Source organism: Hevea brasiliensis, chromosome 13 (assembly GCF_030052815.1).
Source record: "Hevea brasiliensis isolate MT/VB/25A 57/8 chromosome 13, ASM3005281v1, whole genome shotgun sequence".
NCBI classification, from domain to species: Eukaryota; Viridiplantae; Streptophyta; class Magnoliopsida; order Malpighiales; family Euphorbiaceae; genus Hevea; species Hevea brasiliensis.
Window position 1 is genome coordinate 2963342 of NC_079505.1, and position 22497 is coordinate 2985838.

The 22497-nt window shown below is 34.5% G+C and overlaps 2 protein-coding genes across 7 annotated transcripts in view; one reads left to right on the forward strand and one right to left on the reverse strand.

Moving 5' to 3' along the window:
* Window positions 1-3070: 3070 nt before the first annotated feature.
* On the reverse strand, window positions 3071-3832 carry LOC110631911 (uncharacterized). The gene is made up of 2 exons (XM_021779935.2): window positions 3680-3832; window positions 3071-3500 (listed from the first exon to the last, which is right to left on the reverse strand). The coding sequence occupies exons 1-2, from the start codon at window positions 3724-3726 to the stop codon at window positions 3236-3238; spliced, it is 312 nt and encodes a 103-aa protein (XP_021635627.2). The 5' UTR covers window positions 3727-3832; the 3' UTR covers window positions 3071-3235.
* Window positions 3833-8013: 4181 nt separating this feature from the next.
* LOC131168949 (uncharacterized) overlaps window positions 8014-22497 on the forward strand; it is a 56439-nt gene continuing 41955 nt past the window's right edge. For 2 of the 6 annotated variants that reach the window (XM_058131657.1, XM_058131659.1), the window contains exons 1-7: window positions 8879-9001; window positions 9339-10085; window positions 11365-11415; window positions 11739-12037; window positions 12576-12678; window positions 13517-13624; window positions 15887-16068. In XM_058131657.1, coding sequence (XP_057987640.1) covers window positions 8894-9001; window positions 9339-10085; window positions 11365-11415; window positions 11739-12037; window positions 12576-12678; window positions 13517-13624; window positions 15887-16068 — 1598 coding nt within the window. In that variant the 5' untranslated portion in view covers window positions 8879-8893. Of the gene's footprint in view, window positions 8178-8878; window positions 9002-9338; window positions 10086-11364; window positions 11416-11738; window positions 12038-12575; window positions 12679-13516; window positions 13625-15886; window positions 16069-22497 lie in introns of those variants that run through there. The other 4 variants (XM_058131658.1, XM_058131663.1, XM_058131660.1 and 1 more) reach the window with 4 other exon arrangements.

Consider the following 22497-nt stretch of genomic DNA (forward strand, 5'->3'; position numbering starts at 1 on the left):
AAAGGTGCTTGAAACATGTGAAAGGGATCACCCTATTCCCAAACTTCTGAATGAGAATTCAGATCTTCTAGAAAACCTGAAGCCAGGTTACTGTGACCTGCGTAGGGAGGCAGCTTATAATTTGCATTTGATATACAAAAAAAGTGGGGCTATTGATCTTGCTCGCCAGGTCTTGAAAGATCACTGCACTTGCTGAGTAAAGATGCTTCAAACTCACATCAATTGGCTTGTGAAAAATGTGAGGTGATCTAACTTGTACATATATCTTTTTAGATTGATCGCCAACAAATCCTTGTTTGTTTAATTTATTATTAGATGAATTAGAATTAGTTCCCAAGTGTTTGGTTTTTTTAGCTCTCCTGTATTATTGTGCCATTTTACTCGAATACAATGCTATTTGCTACTTAACATGTTCACTGCTAATCAATTGTTTTATATATATTTGGGAATCACAATATATGAATCTCGCACATTGGTTTTCATAAATGGTTTTAATGAATAAAATGAGAAGCCATCGTCTTTAAGATATATATATATATTCATTTCAGGTTTAATTTTAGTTTTAGGAAGCAATTACATGACAATTTCTTTCATTGTAGTCTAGTGGACAAAATCTTTTATTGTAGTCATATCCGTGTTTAATTGCTCTTTCACATTGGAGGAATGGGCTGATTATATTTAAATTTGAAATCAAATTGATGATATAATGTATTAGCCTTTTGTATATAAAAAGCATTGTACAGCAAAAACATAAATATTTTGTCATGGATGCATTTGAGGACAAGATTTATGCAAGACGAGATCCGTGAGAGATTCCAGTCAACGGTGATAAAAATGATAACAAATAAACTAGCATTAAAAGTGGATTCAGCAACAGCAATAACTAATTATTAGCAAAAATAAATACTCTAATTAAGATATTATTTTGATTGTTATGATATTAAATTATGGCCTTAAATGTTCGTTTTCAATAGTAGAAAATATATATGAAATCATGTAATAATCTCTTTATAAGGAGATTAAATTGTGAATAAACTATCAAGCAGAATTATTTTCAATTAAATTGAGATTTGAATTTGCTCTTCTCCAACGAGCTTAAGGTTAGAGCTTCCTTTTCATGAGTTTACGTTTTCAGCAATAATATGTCAAGAAAAGAATAGAGGTAAAGTAAAAATTTCAACTTTTGAATCAAATTTTACTATTAATAGGCTAGTGACTCGATCTTGGGCGAGAGATCATAATAACTTAGTATCTGAGTCAGATGTCATGTACAATACAAATCTGAGAGAAGAATTGAGGGCACTATTCTAAGAAGCTCAAGCATTTATTAAAGTAACAGTAGTGCAGGTCGAATCAAGAATGGAAGATCAGGTCAAGCAATCAGAGTCAAAATTGGAATCCCAATTGCAAAACTTGTCTTATCAATTACAAGAGTTCATTCAGGGAACCTACAAGAGCCGAGGCAAGGAAACAGAGGATGGCTCAAGTAGTAATAACAACAATGAAGGCAGCAACAATAGATTGATGGAAAAACAGAAGTGAGACCCAAGGCAAGAGTAGTACCAAGGTATACAAAGTTTGATTTTCTAACATTTGATGGATTCGAAGATCCGTTGATTTGGTTACATCGATGTGAACAATTTTTTCAAACCAATGGATGCCAGAAACAGACAAGGTGAACCTCACAGCATTCCATATGATAGGAGAGGCATAACTTTGATTCTACAGATTAAAACAAGAAGAACCCTGACTATCGTGGAATGCATTCAAAGAATATTGCAATTTGAGATTCGGGCATTCACTTAGTAGTAATCTTTTGGGCAAATTAGCTAATCTGAAGCAGACAGGGACAGTGGAAGAGTAGAACGTTAGTTCTAGACTCGTGCACCAACAATTTGAGTATATCAACAAGTTGATTTGTTTATTACAGAATTGACAGATTCAATCCGGATTGATGTAGAGATACAAAATTCCCCAAGCGTGGTGGCAATTATGAACCTGACAAAGAGAACAACAGCTAGCAAAAAATTAGTCAAATTCATGGTCCAATACAAGAACAACACCTACTTCATCAATTTTGCCTATAACTAAGGTTATTGCCAACTAGGCCATTAGCACATTATAGAATTCCAATTTAGGAAGTGATTCGTCTCTCTTTATTAAAAGATTAAGCCATTTAGAGATGATTGGGCAAAGAGCAAAGGGCTTTGCTATAATTGTGATGAACTATATTCCTCCGAGCATCAATGTAAGAAGTTATTTTCGTTGGAGATGGATGATTTAGAGGAAGCAATGAGGCAAAGGGACTATGGGTGATTCACGGTCGTATCCTATTGTTGAGCTTGAGGACAAGCTTTTTCTCTAGGAAGGGGTGTGATGTTATGGGTGCATTTATTGGCAAGGCTTGTGCAAGATGGGATCCACAAGAGATTCCTGTCATGGTGATAAGAATGGTAACAAATAAATTAGCATCATAGGCAGATTTAGCAGCAACAATAACTAATTATTAGCAAAAATAAATATCCCAATTAAGATATTACTTTGATTGTCATTATCTTATATTATAGCCTTAAATGTTGATTTCCAATAGTAGAAAATTCTATATGAAATCATGTAATAATCTTTTTATAAGAAGATCAGATTATGAATAAAATATCAAACAGAATTATTTTCAACTAAATTAAAATCTGGACTCTTTATTCTCCAACAGGTCTAAGGCTAGAGCTTCCTTTTAATAAGCTTATGTTTTCAGCAACAATAAGTCGAGGAAATAATGAGACAAAGCAAAAGGTTCAGCTTTTGAATCATATTTCACTATTAATAGGTTCGTGACTCGATTCTGGGTGAAAGATCATAACATCTTTCTTTTACTTCGATCCTTATGATGTTGATGGTTTTGGGAACTCATGACACATCATTTCAATCCTTTCATTAACATTTCATCAACTTATAAGGTCATCATCATTTTGAGATCAATTGATACGGTAGAAGAAGATAAGCTTAGTTACCTCGCTTATCATTATCATCTCCAAAGCATCAACATGCCTTTCAATAGACTTAAGACATAATATTTGTGTAATAATTCTTAAATTATGTAATATGAGAGAGATTATTCAGCATATCCAGAGTATATATCCTCTAATTAACAATTATATGGGATCTTTCTCATATTTCAAAGAAAAATTATATTTTGATAAGAGTAATGCACCGGATGTATTCTAAAATTTGCCGATCATTAGTTGTGTGAGAAGTAATTAATAACAGGAATATCCTTCGCAGCTTCAGGAGGAATGTCTTCCATGACTTTCTCTTGGCCCTTAGGATAAAAAATCCCGGTCCTGCAATGAGGAACCCAACAGCAACTCCCATCATCTCCCAATTGTCTTTCCTTCATCTTCATTTCTTCACCATCCACCTTATTGCTCGTCTCTCGCAAAGTATGATCAGAAGAAGAATTACCAGTGCTCTTCCTATGGTAGGCTTTCCGAATCATCATCGGCCTGCATCCATTAAAGGTCTTGAGTTCAACTCTCAGTTGGAGTCAATTGCAATATCTCCCGATTAATATAGAATCTCAATGCACGGAGAGGCTTAACTTAGATAATAGATGTTGCAAAATTTCAAAATGGATACATTCCCCAGACGATGAAAAAGCTCGAAAAGCATGAATAAGGCTTACTTGGAAAACATGGAGGGTGCTCCTCTGGAAAATGCAGCTGTGGACATATCTTTCACTCTTCAAGTTGGTGCTGTGTAGACGCAGATGATGATGAAGATGAATTTATACGGCAACAAGTGTTATCCATATCTCTCTTTTCTATGGAGATTTGGTTTGCACTTACGTCATTTTCTTTTGCACTTTCATTTTCCATATTTCCCAAAATTAATTATACAACTATTTCATTCATGCATGCATGAAATATTATTTGAGTTCCACCATGGGCTGGGCCTTTCCTATCTAATTTCATGCCCTTTGATTCCCATTCACAAACGTATTATATAGTTTATTGGTTTAAAATAAAGTAAAGTTATTTTATTATGAAAAATTAAATGATTTAACAAAAATTTAAAATTTATTTTATTAAATTTTTATAAAATAATATTTTTTTCTGCAAAATAATTAATTATGAAAAATTTAATTAACTAAAAAAAATAAAATTCCTTCAATATCTTAAATTATCATTATCATGTTTTTCATATTTTAAATTTTAATTAAAATAATATATGTTAAATATGAAATGCTAAATAAATATATCTTATTTAAGTTCATTTATAGTATTTTTTTAATATTATTAAAAAATATTATATATATTATTAAAAAATATTATATATATTCTTTCATGTGAAGAAATTTTAATTTTTTATTAAATTAATAAATTTTCTGTAATTCACTATTTTACATAAAAAAATCATTTTACAAAAATTTAATGGAATAAGTTTTAAAATTTCGTTAAATTATCTTATTTTCTGTAAATAATATTTACTTTATTTTAAATTAAGTAACCATAGAATACTATTGAATTTAGAACCATGAGTTAAATTTTAAATCATTGTGGATCCTGAACTAGAATTGGATCAAAATCAGCTATTTAAACTATTGATTTTAGCTTTGTTTAAATTGGAATTTTTTTTTTCAAAAAAGTAACAATTTTAGAGTGCAACATGTGAATTAAATGGTTTTTAATTAAAACTTAAACAGTCAAAAACTAAAATTAAAATCAAAATTAAAGAGCCTTTTATCAAAATTAAGTAAAATTAAAAAGAAATTTGATTTGATTAATTCAAAACAGATTTTATAAAAGTGGTAATACATGTCAGTAGTTATACTATTGGTAATGCATACAACATATAAGAAAATTACAAAATTGCCACTGAAACTTAATTAAAACCAAAAATTAAACTGAAAATATTATAAAATTATTTTATTCAACATTATCTGTTGTTTTGAAGATTAACGGGTAATAGTTTTTTTTATTCACTAAACACTAACTATTTTTATAAATTCTTAAAATAAATATGTCACGACCCAACCTATGGGCCAAAGACTAGGACACAGGCGACCCTAAAGCCCCGTAGTAAGCCCTAACTGTTCATTAACCCAACTCTAAGGCCCATTTGGGCCAATTTCAAGAAAACAAGCGGACAGAGCCATAAAATGGACTTTCTAGCAGAGTTTTGACTTACCGACTGTAAACACAATAATACTCAATTGGGAGCTCGGCTCACCCTCCACATACTCATAACATCATAAAGAAATGGGAGCTTCCTCATCCAATCCATCAAGCAGCATAGAATATTAAGTTTACGGTCAGGTCAACATGATAATAATATTACATACCATAATCAAATAAATACTTAACACATGCGGAAATTCTAGGAGTAAATAAAATTACACAATTATCGATAAACAACTGCGAAGGAGAAAAGCGGGTTAACCAAAATAAAATCCTCCTGTAGAAAAAATATTGAAGGAGTGAGCGTTCAACTCGAAGAGTAAAATATCAATTTTAACCATAATCTCTATAACTATCTAAAACTAATGCAACTGTGGAATGAAATGCAACATCGAATAAATTCACATCATAGCATCAAAAGGTAATTTGGAGCACTCACGCACCCTGTAGCATCAATCATAATATATGGGCCGATCCCTATCTGACTCTCTTAAATCCAACCTAGTGCAGTGAAGAACTTCACGGACTTCCACTTAATAACAAAATCGAGGGTCCCAAAAGAACTCACGTGACTACCTCAAGGATCGGTCCCATGAAGAACTCAACGTGACTACGTCCTATCCATAGTCCACACCACATCACACGCCAACGCCAAGCGCCGCTTGCTCCAAATTACCACAACAACATTCATGGCACTTTATGATTATCAATGCAACATAAATCGTGCCTAGAGTTTAACTACATAATTATATGCATATAAGTGATGCATGGGCATGTGAACATATAATAATATCGAAATTACAATTAAAATTAATATTTTACTCACGGACTTGATAATCACTTTGTAATTGAGGAAGAAAGGCATCTGCTCACTGACAATTTTATTACAATCATTTAATAAATTTGACTCAATACAACAAACAAAGAAAAGACCAACGTATGTCCTAAATCGGCTCAAATCCCATCTCTATACCTAGGACACCTACCAACCAAAGGGCTCAAAACACACTTCTATATTCACAATCCATATGTCCACAACTCAATCACATCACACAGCTCTCTGGGCCACCAATTCAATCATCCATCACAACATGTAAAATTTCAATTTAGTCCCTATAATTGACCTTTTGTAAAAAGCCCAAATAAGCTCTAAAAATTCTAAAACTTTGCCTCGCTCCTTAGCAATATTATTAAGCTATTGCAAAAGAATCATAATTTTCTAAGCTACCAAGAATATTTTATGGATTTTTAATCCTATTTAAGCACTAGAAAATTACGAAAAAGCAAGGTTGGGTTTACCTTTTGCTTGAATTCGACAATGGGGCTAGCCAAAACCTAGCCAAAACCTCGGAACTTTTTAATGAATTCTGCACTAGGAATTCAGTCAAGCCGAATTTTTTGAATCGAGGATACCTACACGAAGCCCATAACACGGGGTTAGTACATAAATTTTTGAATTTTCTAAGCTCATTAAATGCTCGGAAAAACCTTTGCGAAGTTAAAATAGAAAAATGGTGTCGGAAAAATTTGAAATTTATGTCGCGCAGCTCGACGATTGGAGCATCTTTGGTACCCTCGGTTTTCGTGGGATTCACGGTTTCGAAATCTAGCCCAAAAGTCAAAATGGGCTAAAATCTTCGAGCAAAAATCGGACAAACCGCTCGATGGATTTCGCATTCTTGGTGTCTATGGAAAGCTCTCGAGTAGATGATTTTAGACACAAGACCGGTCAATTGGTGGCGGATCGGCCGGATTTTGGCCGGGAAGCCAAGCTTGGAGGATTCACGATGATCGGGAGTGATAAGGAGGAGAGAAAAAGAGAGAGAAGGGGAGAGGGAACGACGCGGAGAAAAAAGGAAAGGAGCGATTCGACGGTCCGATCCGGTCTTGTCGATTGATTCGATTCAAGTACAAAATTTTGAATTTTTACTCGCCTCGGGCCAAAACGAGGTCCAAAAATTCCGAAAAAATTCCAGAAAACTCAGAAAAATACGTAGACTCCAAATATATTTTTAGTTTTGCCACGTGGTCTTTAAATAAATTTTAAAATTCATCAAAGTTTATATTTTCGGAAAATCAAACCCGATTTTTAAAATCCAAAAAATCTCAAAAAAATTCCTAAAATTTAAATAAAATTAAAATACTAAAAATGCTCATAAAATTTAAAATTTTGGGGTGTTACAAAATATCACCACCTTTCTTTATTTCTCTTAAGTAAATCAGATAAAAAATAATTTAATTAAAATAAAAAAATAATTTATTATTAATTTTACTAATTTAATTACTTCTTTAATCACGTGAAAAAATTAAAAAAGCACGAAAAAAAAATACTTTACAATATTTATTAATTTCTAGAGGATGGAGGTTTAGGATTATTAACTAGTCTTATATTTTGAGGATTTAATTTTATTTATTTTATTTTAATTATAATTATATAATATTTAAATTTTTATTATTATTTATTCATTCATTTTCATTTATTGGCATTTAAATATTTTTTAAATTATCTATCAAATTTAAAAAATTAAGAATTATTAATTTTTTTATAAATAAAATAAATATTTATATAAAAATTAATTAAATAAAATAAAAAATAATTAAAAATAAAGTGATCATATTATTCTTTTTAATCACTGTATAAAATTTAAATTTAAAAGATACAAATAAATAAAATAATATAAATAAATTTTAATTATAAAATATAAAAAATATTTTATTTTTTTTAAATCAAATTGAATCCAACTTAAACAAAAGGTGTGAATTAATAAAAAAAATAAATATTAATTAGGACCCAATCAAACTTTACATGAAAAGTTGGAATTCATGATAGGCAGTGTAGAGTGTAGACATTAATTCCAATTGCACAACCCTAAAAAGAATCTTCACCCAAAATCCCAATATTTGCTTGGAGAAAAAACTCCCTCGCTGAGTCTTCAATGTTTCAACCATTACTGATTCTCCAGTAATCAAACGTCTGTAAACCCTAATTCATCAATATAATCAGTAATACTTTCCTTGTTTAATCTTACTTTTTTTGTTTTTATTATCAATTTATTGGTGGAAACGTTGATTTTGGACGCTAGCAATCCACGATCTGGATCTGGTAATTAGAAATCAAGAAAATGGTAGTTTCGCATAGTTTCTTATCTCAATTGATGGGTTCTACTAGAGTTTTGTAAATTTTCATAAAATATGAATTTTTGTGAAAAAGAATTTTGATTTTGGTTCTTATCCAATTTTAATAAAGGAGAGAAAATGCCTTCTCAGAAGATTGAGACCAGTAATTAGGACACAGTTCATGATGTGGCTATGGACTTTGTAGCACGGAAATGGAAACGCGAACACGGGAAAACGTGAAAATGGACACTAAGAAATGACATTTTAAAAAATATAGGAAACGAAAATGCGGGGAAAATCGTAAATATAAAAAATATAAGGATTTATTTATAAATAAATAATATATATATATATATATATATTTGAAAGTTTTAGTTATAATAAATTTATATATTAAAATAAGAAAAAAAAATAAAATTAATTAATTAATTAATTTATATATTTATAATTATAAGTAATTGAAATAATAAATATATAGGATAATAAAATTAATATTAAAATGCTGAAAATAAAAGGTTAAGAGTTTTAATAAAATTGAAAAAAAAAAAGGATTAAAAAAAAATCAAACAGAAGATTCGGGCAAGGAGCACTGGAGCAGAGCCATGAATAAGGAGCAGCGCCATCAGGGGCAAGGGAGGCTGATTGGCAGAGACGGGGAAGGAAGCAGAGACCAGTCACCTCCCATCGCCGGCACGCTGCTGCACCACCAGGTACTCCTCCTTCTTCTCCTCTTCTTCTTCTTCTTCTTTTTTCTTTGCCTTCTCCTTTCTTCCCGGAGGTGCGGCCTTTTTTGTTTTTTTTTTAAAGAAACGCGTGTCCGGCGAAGGAAACGCGTTTAAAATTTCAAGGAATTACGGAAACGGCCCGGAGACGTTTCCTCGCCGTGTCCTAACGTTTCCGGCAAGGAAACGTTTCCGGAACGGGGAAACGCTCCTGCCTCCCGTTTCCGTGCAACCTAGGGATTACTATGGCAAGCGCACTGCAACTGCCTCATCTGACCACTCAATCAAGATAATTGGGGTTAACAATAGCAATAATACTTCCCAGCAGCTAGCTCAGCTCACTGCCCATGAAGGACCTGTTTGGCAAGTATCCTGGGCTCACCCAAAGTTTGGATCTTTGCTTGCTTCATGTTCTTATGATGGGCGTGTCATAATATGGAAGGAGGGCAACCAGAATGAGTGGACTCAAGCTCATGTTTTTGATGACCACAAATCATCGGTTAACTCTATTGCTTGGGCACCTCATGAGGTTGGTCTTTGTTTGGCGTGTGGCTCCTCAGATGGAAATATATCAGTTTTTACTGCACGACCAGATGGTGGATGGGACACTTCCAGAATCGATCAAGCTCACCCAGTTGGTGTAACTTCTGTTTCTTGGGCACCATCGACAGCGCCTGGTGCTCTTGTTGGTTCTGGTTTGCTTGACCCTGTTCAGAAGCTTTGCTCTGGTGGTTGTGACAATACTGTCAAAGTTTGGAAGCTCTACAATGGAACTTGGAAGATGGACTGCTTTCCAGCTCTTCAAATGCACACTGATTGGGTAAGAGATGTCGCATGGGCACCTAACTTGGGCCTTCCAAAGTCCACTATTGCTAGTGCTTCTCAGGATGGGAAGGTTATTATATGGACTGTGGGAAAGGAAGGGGATCAATGGGAGGGTAAGGTGTTGCATGATTTCAAGACTCCTGTTTGGAGAGTCTCATGGTCCCTCACTGGAAACATAGTGGCTGTTGCTGATGGGAATGACAATGTCACTCTATGGAACGAAGCTGTAGATGGGGAGTGGCAACAGGTGACTACAGTTGATTCCTAGATCTTCTGTCCTTTCCCAATTCCCATATGTTAAGAACTTGTTTTTCCCTTGTGTTCTTCCATAGTTGAAGTGTTTTAAACATGTCAGATATTTGGGCCTTCATTTCTTGAATTTCATGTAGCTTGCAACTTAAATCCATATTGTTCTTTGAATGCATAGATCATCTCTATTATTATTTATGATTTTCTCTAGCTGGATTCTTGTTTCTTGCCCCCCCACCACCACCCCAAAAACCAGCCAACAACATAACCTTATTAAGAGCAAGGTTTTGCATTTGGTTTTCGCCTCTCTTTTTCGACTGTAGTTATATATATGTTACCTGTACAAGTAGGGAAGCTAGGTGAATTAGTGCTTTTTAGTTTTCCTTTTCAGGAAAATGGTTACCAAGTAGTTCTCAATACTATTAGATTGTGTTTAACTAGACTACCCGTTCTTCAATTGGAATCGCAAACGTGGATTTATGTGGCTGAATCTTGAAACAGGAGTAGAGACACAGTTACTGGTTTCAATCAATATAAATTCACACTACACTGTGACTGTGTTCACTTCATCCATTCCTGCTAAAGATGCTTAATTGAATCATGGATACCAAAGATGACCAAATTCCTTTTGTTTGGATTGAGGGAAATGGAGAGGAGAGTTTTCTCTAAATTTTCTTGATTGAACATCAAATAAAAGAGAAAATTGGAGAGAAAAGAAAAGAGAGGAGAAATTTTAACTAAAAATATTTCTATCTAAATTGGTGAGAAATGGATAGAAATAGGGTAAAATAATTGTTAAAATATTTAAATAACTTTCAATAATATAAACATGGGAAGAAAAATGAGCATATAATAGTTATTTTTTTATATTCTTTTAAGAGGGAAATTGCATTCTCTTATATTTTAATAATTTATCTAAACAATGCAGAGTAATTTTTTTTTTTATTTTGTTTTTAATTTTTTTTTTTAATTTATCTAAACAATCCATAGTTGGAGTGTTTTAAACACGTGTCTTGAATTTCATGTAGCTTGCAACTTAAATCCATATTGTTCTTTGAATGCATAGATCATCTCTATCATTATTTCTCATTTTCTCTAGCTGGATTCTTGTTTCTTGCCGCCCCACCACCACCCCAAAAACCAGCCAACAGCATAACCTTATTAAGAGTAAGGTTTTGCATTTGGTTTTCGCCTCTTTTTCGACTGTAGTTATATTTATTTTACCTGTACAAGTAGGGAAGCTAGGTGAATTACGACTGTGGTGTTTTCCTTTTCAGGAAAATGGTTACCAAGTAGTTCTCCAATACCAAAGCTCTAAGCTCAATTCGGTGAGTGCTTTAGCTTTTTCTTTTTAATTTGAAATTCGTCTCTTGAATTTGGCGGAAATTTGAATGATTTAAATAATTGGTGAAATTGTTTTATGGTTTATTTTAATAAAATTTTTAAATTTGTGAATTTAACAATGGTCTAGGGTTTGAATTTAAGAAATTTGCTGCATAATTTGTGGCGGGTTCATACTGTTGACTGTCACCTTCACGTTTCCCTTTGTGTTTCCTACATTCTCAGCAGCCAAAAAGATGGCTTTCAATTATTATTTTTCTTAAAATTTTTTTTATGTGGAATTGCAAGTTGACATATTTTGAATTGGTAGATTATGATAGGAAATAAGGGAATTGAAAAGGGTGACTTTGATGGATTTGCCTTGGATATGAGTACTGAGGAGGAGGAGGAGGAGGAGGAGGAGGAGGAGGACGGGGAGGAGGTAGAAGAAGATGAAGATGAAGGTGATGATGGTGAATTAGAAGAACAGGAGAACGATAATTCAGTAGGTAGAATTGAAGCTGATGTTGCTACTGATGGTTCTGGAGTTCGATTTTATCAACAATTTGATCATGTTGAATATGAGGCTCTTGCTGCAAAAAAGCGTAAAGGACTTGGTGATTGTGAGGGGTTAGTATTAGTAATCTTCCTCTCTTCCATGCTAATCTCTCTTTTTTTCTCTTTTTAAAATAAACAATGATTTTATATTTTTGCATCAGGAAGGCAGGGAAGTGCCTTCCTTTAAATTTTATACTTCCAAGCTGGGTGTCCTTTTGCAAAATTTTATGACTTGGCCTTTGCATTTGTTAGATATATTAAATGTTCTGCATATATATTGTGGATCAGAAAGTATTTCAAACATTTGTGCATGAGTTCAAATTCATGTAGCATCCAAAGTTACAATTTTTGTGCATGAAAGCTTAAAACAGCATCTGCCTTTTATTATTCTACTCTGTTTGTTTCCTGTTTCTTCAAGTGAATTGGTTCTTGCAGGATTAGATGGTTATTGTTTTAGAGGATGGTCGAATTCCATTTAAGAATAAGAAGTGATCGTGATAATATTTTTTATTAATGTTTTTCTTTGTTGTTCTTGTCACTCAACAATTTTGGCTTGTTGTTAATATGCTTGTATTTGGACTTATGTTTTGTAGATTTTTTTAAATGACAGTGCAGGGTCTGGGAAGAAGGCTAGGCAAGAAGATATATCTGGAGCTAGCATGGATGAAATAATGGAGGCCATGAATTACGGTATCAAGAGAAAGTCACGAAAGGTATGGATGATCTTTTGTTTTTTGCTGGTTGATATTGTATTTCATTTCTGAAACATAGCTTATGGTAGGATGTGACTTTGGATTTTTTTTTTTTTTTAAATTCCCCAGCCTGTTCATTTATTATTGCTACCTTACCCCAACAAAGGCTTTCCCTAAGTTGTGTGCATTTTCTTCAGCTAATATTAACCCTCTTGAAAAAATTGAAGAATTGTGCCACATAGTAGCTGGCTTATTGTTATTCATGCATAATGGTTTGTGTTGATTCTGAGAATGAATTCTATTTATAGATCTGATGATTTTCTTTCTTTGTCTGTCTGTTTTTCTTTCTTTATCCTCGAGTGGAATTCTATAAGCGGTTACAGCATCAAAATCAATTTATCAATCCTTCAATCAAATAATGGGTATAATGCTTATCTTTAAGATTGTTTACTAATGTAAACTCAAATGCCAGTAGAATCATGATAAAGGTTCTGTCCTTGCCCGTTGCCCCATGCAAACTATAGAGCAAAGGTGCATAGTTTTTGTAAATGGTTGCTGCCAGCATAGAGAGAGGTCATCATGGCATTTGATTTCATGAAACCCTGGTTTTCACTATATTGAAAATCTGTTTCTATGATTTTCTGATCGCTTTTGTTTCGAGGGTATTCTTTATTAATGGTTTGTTATATGTGTTTACAGATGTGTACTTTCTGTAATTCCTTTTCTGGATTTTTTTTAATTTTTATTTTTTTTATGACACAGTTACGCTTTTTGTTATGAAATCTAAGAAAAGATAAAGGAAGAATTAGAATTTTGAATTTCTTGTAGACTATGCTAATCTATTGTTCTTATCGTGCAGCTTAAGAAAAGAGGTAGGAGGAAAGGATCAAAAAATAAGCTCAGCCCTAAAATTACAAAGATGCTGGGTGATGCTACTGTTCTCTATGCACATGGCCGCTATGAAGAGGTCAGCTGCAGGATAAATCTCCATTTTCTGTTTTAGTAACAGCTTTTTGCAGTTTAACCTTGATTTTACATGTGAATTTGATGATGCTTTTAGATTAAATGTATACAGCATATCATATGATAACTTCAAGTTTCTGAGAAATAAAATATGGCTGAATACAAAAATATATTGAAATTAACCCAATTAACCTGTTGAGCCCTCAGCCTTCACTCTTTTTCTCTCTCAACCATTGAGCCCTTGGACTCTTAATTTAGGACCTACTTGATCCATTTTTTCCAGCTTAGCCTGGAGATTTGACATGTACATCTGCTGATCTAGTTAGAAGATGGATGATGTAGAAAAGAGCTTGCATGGATCATTGCATCCCATCAGCACACTGCATTAAGCACCAATGCTATATTTCTTTGATGTGCGGATTTATAAATTTGCCTTCATATTCAGTCTGGGTTAGAAAATTGAAGAAAACTGGTTGTGCTATCTGGTTAAAATTTCAGTTTGACCTACTTGAAATTTTTGCATCTTTAGATTTTACACAATAGAAAACGAGAACTATAGTTCATGTGTTAAAGAACAAAACCATAAAAAATTAGCATCTAGCACATTAAAATCACATGAAATGATGAATAAGAGCATGATTTCAGGTTCAAAATAGGTAGCATTTGATGAAAGAAATATGGCTGTGGCCTATTCCAACTTTTGCGTCAAGCGTGTAATAGTTTATACAAATGTAATTGCCATTTCTCATTGACTTGCTTCTCTTTAATGTAACCATTAAATTAACCATTCCCTACACAACAAAATCAAAGGTTATCTTTCATCATCATCTCAATAGGAATCTTTCTAAATATTTTTTCTTAGGCCCTAAACCCTTGTGTTGTGCATGGAAATCAAAATCTATAGAATCTATGGACACATATATATGCTTAAAAGCTAGGGTTTTAAATATGGGTGCTATATATTATCAGCTGATATCTAAAGGGTTTTTGATAGGTCAATCTGGTTTTTCTAATAGATTTGTGATTTGGAAATTATTTTGAAATTCCATTGTATTGGGTCTAATGGCCTTTGCAGCCCATCTCAATAAATGTGTATCAGTCTAAAAGGCTGGCCCGAGGAGGTGGAGAGAGTGATAAAATGTGTTTTCTCTGTCTTTTCATTTTTTTTAAATTGCCTTTTGAAGATCTATATATGTGCATTGCAGTTATTATTTTTGATTCAAAATATAAGTTTCATATTGTATTTTTACATTGCGATGGCCAAAGAACATTGAGTCTAATCAAATATTGAAAACAAAATAGCCAAATGAAAAGTTATATGACCAATCTACTAATTCCTTAGCATAAAAAATCTTAAAAGATTCATTCACTCTTCCTCTTCTTCTTTTTTTTCTTTTTCTTCTTCTTCTTCTTCTTGGTGCTTGCCTGGGCAGTTCTTAGTTTTGCGCCTAGACCAGAGAAAGCACTTTTTCAATGCCTTGTCTAGGTGCCTAGGCTAGTATTTGTACGACCTAAACTATCTATGATTTTATTTTATTTTTCTATTTTCTCCTTTTGTGACATTACACTTTACTTTGATTTATTTAACAGCATAATATTTTTTTCCGTGGCCCAATTCTTTTTTCCTTTGTAAAATAACTTCTCTTTGGATTTTTTTTAGAGAATATAATCTGTGTAGAATTTATTAGAAAATGAATTATTTTTAAACAACTGTAAATTTTCTTTCATTGTTTGTAAAATTAGTGCACTGGGGTCTGGGTCGCCCTTTTTTAATTTTCTTTCAATGAAAATGAATGTGAGAAGATCTAGATCAATGTGGATTCCATATTTGTGTTCTTAGTGTGAAGATACTCGAATGCAAGAGAAAATTACACATGAATTGGTATATTTTGATTATGTATGGACTATGGCCATCAATAGCACCAACAGTATTCAGCTGTGGGTGATTCACTGATTGTAAGTGCTTACTGTGAGTCCATAGTAGATTGTAAAATGGCTTAATTTTCCTTGTATCTAGAACTATATCGTTAGTTAGCAAGTTTTCTAATTTTTCCAAACACTATAAGGTGTGAAAAATGTTTGGAAATATACATTTTGCAAAATAAACTGCAAGTTGATAGAACTTTAAGTTTTACTATCTTTAATTCTTTATATTATGTTTCGAATTTCTTTTGGCTTGCTCAGCTTTCTGGATTCAACTTACTCAACCTTTATTTTAGTCAAAGCATAGTAATTCCTTTTACTATTTTTATTGAATATTTTGTAGGCCATATCTGTTCTGAATGAAGTTGTTAGGCTGGCACCGCATGTACCAGATTCATACCATACACTTGGACTTGTCCATATCGCACTTAGTAATACTGAAAAAGCAATGGGATTTTATACAATTGCAGCGCGCCTTATGCCGAAAGATTCACCTTTGTGGAGAGTGCTTTTTGACTGGCACAAGTAAGTTATATTACCTTTGACATTACTGTTTACTGCACCATCATCTTATGAGATAAAATATGGAAACTCTTCTCTTTATGATTTCAGTTTTATTGATTTGTAATACTTATATAGTTCATATAAAATCATAGATATATGTGTCCCAAGTAGAATGCTTCCATTAATATCGATGGCCTTTAAATTTCAGCCTGGGCTTCAGAGTCGGTGATTGTACTGAATACCATTTCAGGATATGTTCCGTATGGATTTGCCATACAAAAGTATAACTTTTACAAATTTGGATAATCTATTCCATAGATTATTGGCAAACAGAACTATCTAATCCTTTATCCTTGTGTACCAATTTGGGTGGTACTCATATTCCATCATAACTTGATATTTTAAGAGCTTGATAGGGTAGGCTATTATCTTATTATGTAATGATACCTTAGAAAAATTTATACTAAGTTGGCATATTTGTTTTAAGCCTAAGTTTGAAGAGGATTAATGTCCTGGTAATTTGGCACTCAAAATATTGCTCGTGTGAAAATGTTTATGGTGATCTCTGCTGGAGCTGAACTTTTCTTTGGCATTTGTAGCAAGCATACTTTCATCAGAGTTTTTAGGATGCTAACATGCTCCATGGTAGTGTAAGGAACTATTATGCAAATTTAAAGAGAATAAATAGAGATGAAAAGAGGAATTGAAAATGAGATTACAAGCTCCAATCAACGCAATCCAATTACAATTTGTACAGTTCAAAAATAGAAACAAGAAGAAGAGAGAAGCAACTCAATAACAGAACAAATGAATGGCTAAAGCCCCAGGAAGATATCCCTGTACAGAAAGAATGCTGCCCACAACTTCATAGAAGAAGATTATTGTTCACATGCCCACTGCATTCTCATTCTGCTTTATTTGTACTCTTCCCTTCCCTCCTATTCCAGCTGGTCTCACGTGCCCTCTGCAATTTTGGTAGAATAAGGAATATTTATCAATAGAAAATTAACTCAAGTAAGAACAATATAGAAACTGTGATTGATTGTATTAAAGTAATATAAAGGTTTGATAGATTTTCAGCACAATACAACCCTTCAGAAATACAATTCCGTTGATGGCTTCCACTATAAAATAGAAATAAAAAACAAAAAAGGAGATAAAGAAAAGATAAAAAATGGCTGGTGATCCAACCCCAGGATGACTCCGTGTAGATAACAATTTTGCCCAATATTACCCAATTCTTTCCAAATCCTTACACTCTATTCTTAATCCCTTATATTCTGTTTTTCTCCCATTCACATGCTCTCAGCCACGTGTTCCTTCCTCCTTATTTCTCTCCAACGTCCATTTCCAGCTGTGTAGTACTCTCCTTGTCTATTTGCAACAGTGTAGTACACTCCTTGTCTCTTCCTTACTTCCTCCTTCTAGTATAAACTTTGAATGGTCTTGGGCGATGAAGTAATAGCTTTGGGCCCGCTGAAACAAAAACATCTCTATCAATACCACCACTGTTGAGAATCAGCCTTGTCCTCAAGGTTGAAATTAGAAATTGTCCCTTGAAATCAGATTCATCCAACCAGGTTGCTTCATCTCTGATTGTCCTTTCCATTTAACAAGTACTTGTGGCACGATTTGGTGGTTACGAGTGATTCTCGCCTTTGATAAATGAGTTACGGTTCCACCATAGGTCCTTCTACTTCCTCTAAATTTGTAGGCAGATTGGTAATAACAGGTGATCTCAATGGCTCTTTTCGATTGAGATATATGAAATAGAGGATGGATTTTGAAGTAAGCAGCCTTAGTTTATAAGCAACAGCTCAATCTTCCCAATTACGTCAAATGGTCCATAATATCGGGCAGCCAACTTTTGGTAAACACGATTGGTTCTGATTGTTGTCTATAAGGCCTTAGTTTCAAGAAAACTTTATCTCCAACAGAGAATTGCATATCCCTTCGATGCTTATTAGCATATTTCATCATTAAGCTGCGTGATTTACGCAAATTAAAGGTAAGTGCCTTAAAATCTCATCACGATCCAAATTTTGAGCTATTGATTCTACTCTAGTTTCACTGGCGAAACCTTTGCAACATGAAGGTTGTCGCCCATAAACCAGTTCGAAGGAGTCTTTCTAGTAGAAACTTGAAAATTGGTATTATACCAATATTCAGCCCAACATAGCCACTTAGACCACTGTTTTGGTTGCTCGGATGAAAAGCAACGAAGGTAGGATTCCAAGCGATTCAATACCTCTGTTTGACCATCCGTTTGTGGATGATCTGTTGTACTAAACTTGAGTTGAGTCCCTTGCATTGAAACAACTCACTCTAGAAATTCTGAGAGGAAAAGTGGATCTCTGTCATTCACCAAAGTTCTTGGAATTCCATGCAATTTCACCACTTCTTTAGTAAAAATTTCCGATACTTTCCGGTGTATGGATGGCGCAAAGGAATAAAATGCCCAAACTTTAAGGGTCTATCCACAACGACTAATATACAATCAACACCATATGATCGAGGTAGCCCTGTTATGACATCCAATGCCACATCTTTCCAAATTTGTTTGGTATGGGAAGAGGTTGAAGTAAGCCATTGGAGGCGTGCCTCATATTTGTGAATCTCTGTCACTCACCAAAGTTCTTGGAATTCCATGTAATTTTACCACTTCTTTAGTAAAATTTCAGCAATGACTTTGCGATTACGGATGGCGCAAAGGAATAAAATGCCCAAACTTTGAGTGTCTATCCACAACAACTAATATACAGTCAACACCATATGATCGAGGCAGCCCTGTTATGAAATCCAATGCCACATCTTCCCAAATTTGTTTGGTATGGGAAGAGGTTGAAGTAAGCCAGTGGAGGTGCCTCATATTTGTGTTTCGACAAACTAGGCATGCGACAACATATACAATTGCTCCCATCATTCCTTTCGGTAGAAATTCGATGCCATCGGACGATAAAGTGCAGTAAGCCCTAGAATGACCACTAGAAGGCGTATCATGAAATTCCGAAATTAACTTAGGAATCCATTGAGATTTTGAAGGAATAGCCAGCCTGCCCTTAAAATACAATCTTTCTTGGATAAGAGAAAAATTAGGATGCAACTTAATTCCACTTTTCAGGTCTGTAATAATGCCTCTTAAAAATACATCAGCTGCCACCTCTTTTGCAATTTCACCTCAATCAGCCCACTGAGGAATAGATATCAATTGCAATTCTACGTCCTCCTCCTTATGTGATAGAGCATCCGCCACCTAATTGCTAGAGCCAGACTTATATTCTACCAAGAAGCGATAACCCATCAACTTAGAAATCCAATATTGTTGTGTAGGAGTACTGACCTGTTGGAACAATAGATACTTGAGACTTCTATGGTCTGTTCTCACAATGAATTTCTGGCCTATTAAATAAGGCCGCCAATGTTGAATTGCTAGCACCAAGGCCATTAATTCCCTTTCGTATGCTGAATAGACAGTAGACTTATCAGAAATGGCTTTGCTGAAGAAAGCAATAGACCGATTCTGCTGCATGAGAACTACACCCACTCCACTACCTGAGGCATCGCATTAATAATGAAAGGCAGCAAAAAATTTGGCATAATGAGAACTGGAGAAGAAACCACAACCCTCTTTAATGCATCAAAAGACTTCTGAGCATTAGAATTCCACTGGAATATACCTTGGTTCTCCTTTTTGAGTAATGTTGTTAAAGGTTGAGCCGGTTGACCATGGTTCAAAATGAACCTTCTGTAATACCCTGTCAAACCCAAGAACCCTCTTCTTGCTTTAATCGTCTTTGTTGTTGGCCATCTCGATATCTTTGGCTACCTTAGCGAGATCCATTGCCACTCCTTTAATTGAAATCACGTGGCCAAGATACTCATCAATCGCCCAAGGAACATTTTTGATTTACATGTTACGTGAAACAACCCAAGGACTAATCTCATGCTCCAAATGTGAATTCCAATCCGGCTATAAATAAGAATGTCATTGTGAACACTAGGACCAATTTTCGTAGATAAACACGTAATATGTCATTCATCACTTTGCTTGAAAAGTAGTCGGTGCATTCATTAGGCGAAAGGCATTACCATAGATTTATAGTGGCGAGTGTGTCAGAAGCGGTTTATGGATGTGCAGGAAGCAACTCTTATTTGATGATACCGGATTTCAAATCGAGCTTAGAAAAATAGCAAGCTACACATAGTTCATCTATCAGTTCTTGTATCACGGAATTGGATACTTGTTAGGAATTGTAGATTTATTTAGTTGCCTATAATCTATGCAAAATCGCACTTCCATCTTTCTTCTTTACTAACAACAGGACTTGAAAAAGGACTACTACTAGGGCGGATCACACGATGGAAAGCATTTGAAACAAGCTTCTCTATTTCATCTTTTGCGTATGACCATATCTATAAGGCCGCACCGAAATTGGTCCCACTCCAGGTTGTAGTGGAATTTGATGGTTAGCTTGTCGTACTGGTGGCAAGGCTTGTATCTCAGCAAAAACGTCATTAAATTCTTGTAAAATATTACATAAAGCACCCTTTTGTTCATCATCTAATTCATCCCGGCTTTTGTAATTTACGAATCGATTCCACAGGCCACAACATATTTGAAAACACAACATCATTAGTTTTATGTAAAGAAGCATAGAGGCGGTAACTTTGTGCAAAGAAGCATCTCCCCGCAACAAAATAGTTTGATTATTGTATTGGAATTGCAAAGTCATTTTTCTCAATTGGCCTGTACATCTCCATGGGTTTGTAACCAAGCTATTCCCAAGATCAAGTCAACCCCACCCAAAGGAAATACATAACAATCGGCATATATGTTGAGATTAATCAAATTTAATTCAACTTGCTTGCACAGACCTGTTGAAGAGATTTTACAACCATCGCCCAATTTAACATTAAAAGTAGGTGTTGCAGAGATAGGTAAATTAAGGAGTTGAAATTGGGTAGATATAAAATTGTGGCCAACACCGCTGTCCACCATGACCACTATCGAATGCCCAGCAATACTCCCTTGAAATTTCATGGTTCTCGGTTGTTGTATACCTCCAACTGAATACAAAGGCAACTCTAGGCGAGATAAGTGGGCTTCATCTAGCTCCGTTGTAGTACCCATTCCACTAACGTCCTCTATCTTGGCAAATTCCCCTTATTCCATTGCAAATTCATCTTCTGCACCAATTAGAGCCCTTAACGACTTGTTGGGACATTCATGGAGAGGCGAATATGGCTGCTTGCATCTAAAACAAAGCCCTTTTGCTCTAAGCTCTTGGTACTCTTGATGTGAGTACTATCGAGTGCTCTGGATTTACCTTGCGTCATAGATTTTAGAGGAGGCACTAGTAAGGCTAAGGGTTTGTTTGAGAGAGTAATAGATTTATCTGGTGGTTTATTTGAACTACCATCTTTTTTTGGGAAAAAAAAAGGCCCAGAGAAATTTCTTTGAGCAATTGGGCTTGAATACTTTGGTCCAGATCCATGAGGAGCTATCATCCTTGTCCCTTCTCCTTACACGTTTTTTGCCCTGCCTTTGGAAAAATGCCAGTGTTCCCGTTCCACTTCTCTGGCTAATTTTATTGTGCAGTATAAATCAACTGTATCATAGGACCGTAGCCTTACTCTAATATCCTCTTTTAGTCCACTCAAGAAATATCCCAAACATTGCTTATCTGACATTTCTGGAACTTGAGAAGCTCTAGCTACAAACTCATCTACATATTCAGCAACAGTCCTTGTTTGCTTTACAGTAGCTATATGCTCATATGGGTTTTCAGCAAGATCGTCCCCATAGTGTTGCACTAGTTCTCCTCGTGATTGCTCCCAAGTCAACTATGGATTGTGTTGTCTCAACCATCTGAGCCAATGTAGCGGTGCGCCTTCCATGCTAACAAAGGCTAACGACACTTTTAATTCGTTTTGAACACCATGAATCTCGAAATACTGGTGGGTCCTCACAAGCCATCTTACTGGGTCACTTCCATCAAAAGATGGCATATCCACCTTCTTTACCTTGATGCTAGCATCTTCAAACAACAAAGTTCTAGCAGTGGGTTTAACAGGAGAAGCATCTCCTTGTAATGTTGTTTGAGTCGATGGATTTGATGTTTCTCCCACCACAATAGTTGTTTTGTCCTTAGCCATTGCTGCTATCATATTTTCCATTCAACTAAATCTCTGTTCTTGGTCTTGGCGCATAGCATTTATAGCTTCCTCGATGGTACTTACCTTCCTCTCTACTTGTTCCATTCTTCCCTCCATTCTTGTTTTTGGCATATGGATCCTGCAGGTCGGACCAAAAATGGTAAGAGTAAGGAATATTTATCAATAGAAAATTAACTCAAGTAAGAAAAATATAGAAAGCGTGATTGATTGTATTAAAGTAATACAAAGGTTTGATAGACTTTCAGCACAATACAACCCTTCGGAAATACAATT

What these genes read in the sequence shown, in the direction of transcription:
- LOC110631911 (XM_021779935.2), bottom strand. Translation starts at nt 3,726, where the DNA reads ATGTCCACAGCTGCATTTTCCAGAGGAGCACCCTCCATGTTTTCCAA. An exon ending in GCACCCTCCATGTTTTCCAA is followed by an intron (nt 3,501 to 3,679) that starts GTAAGCCTTATT and finishes TAATGGATGCAG; the next exon opens with GCCGATGATGATTCGGAAAG.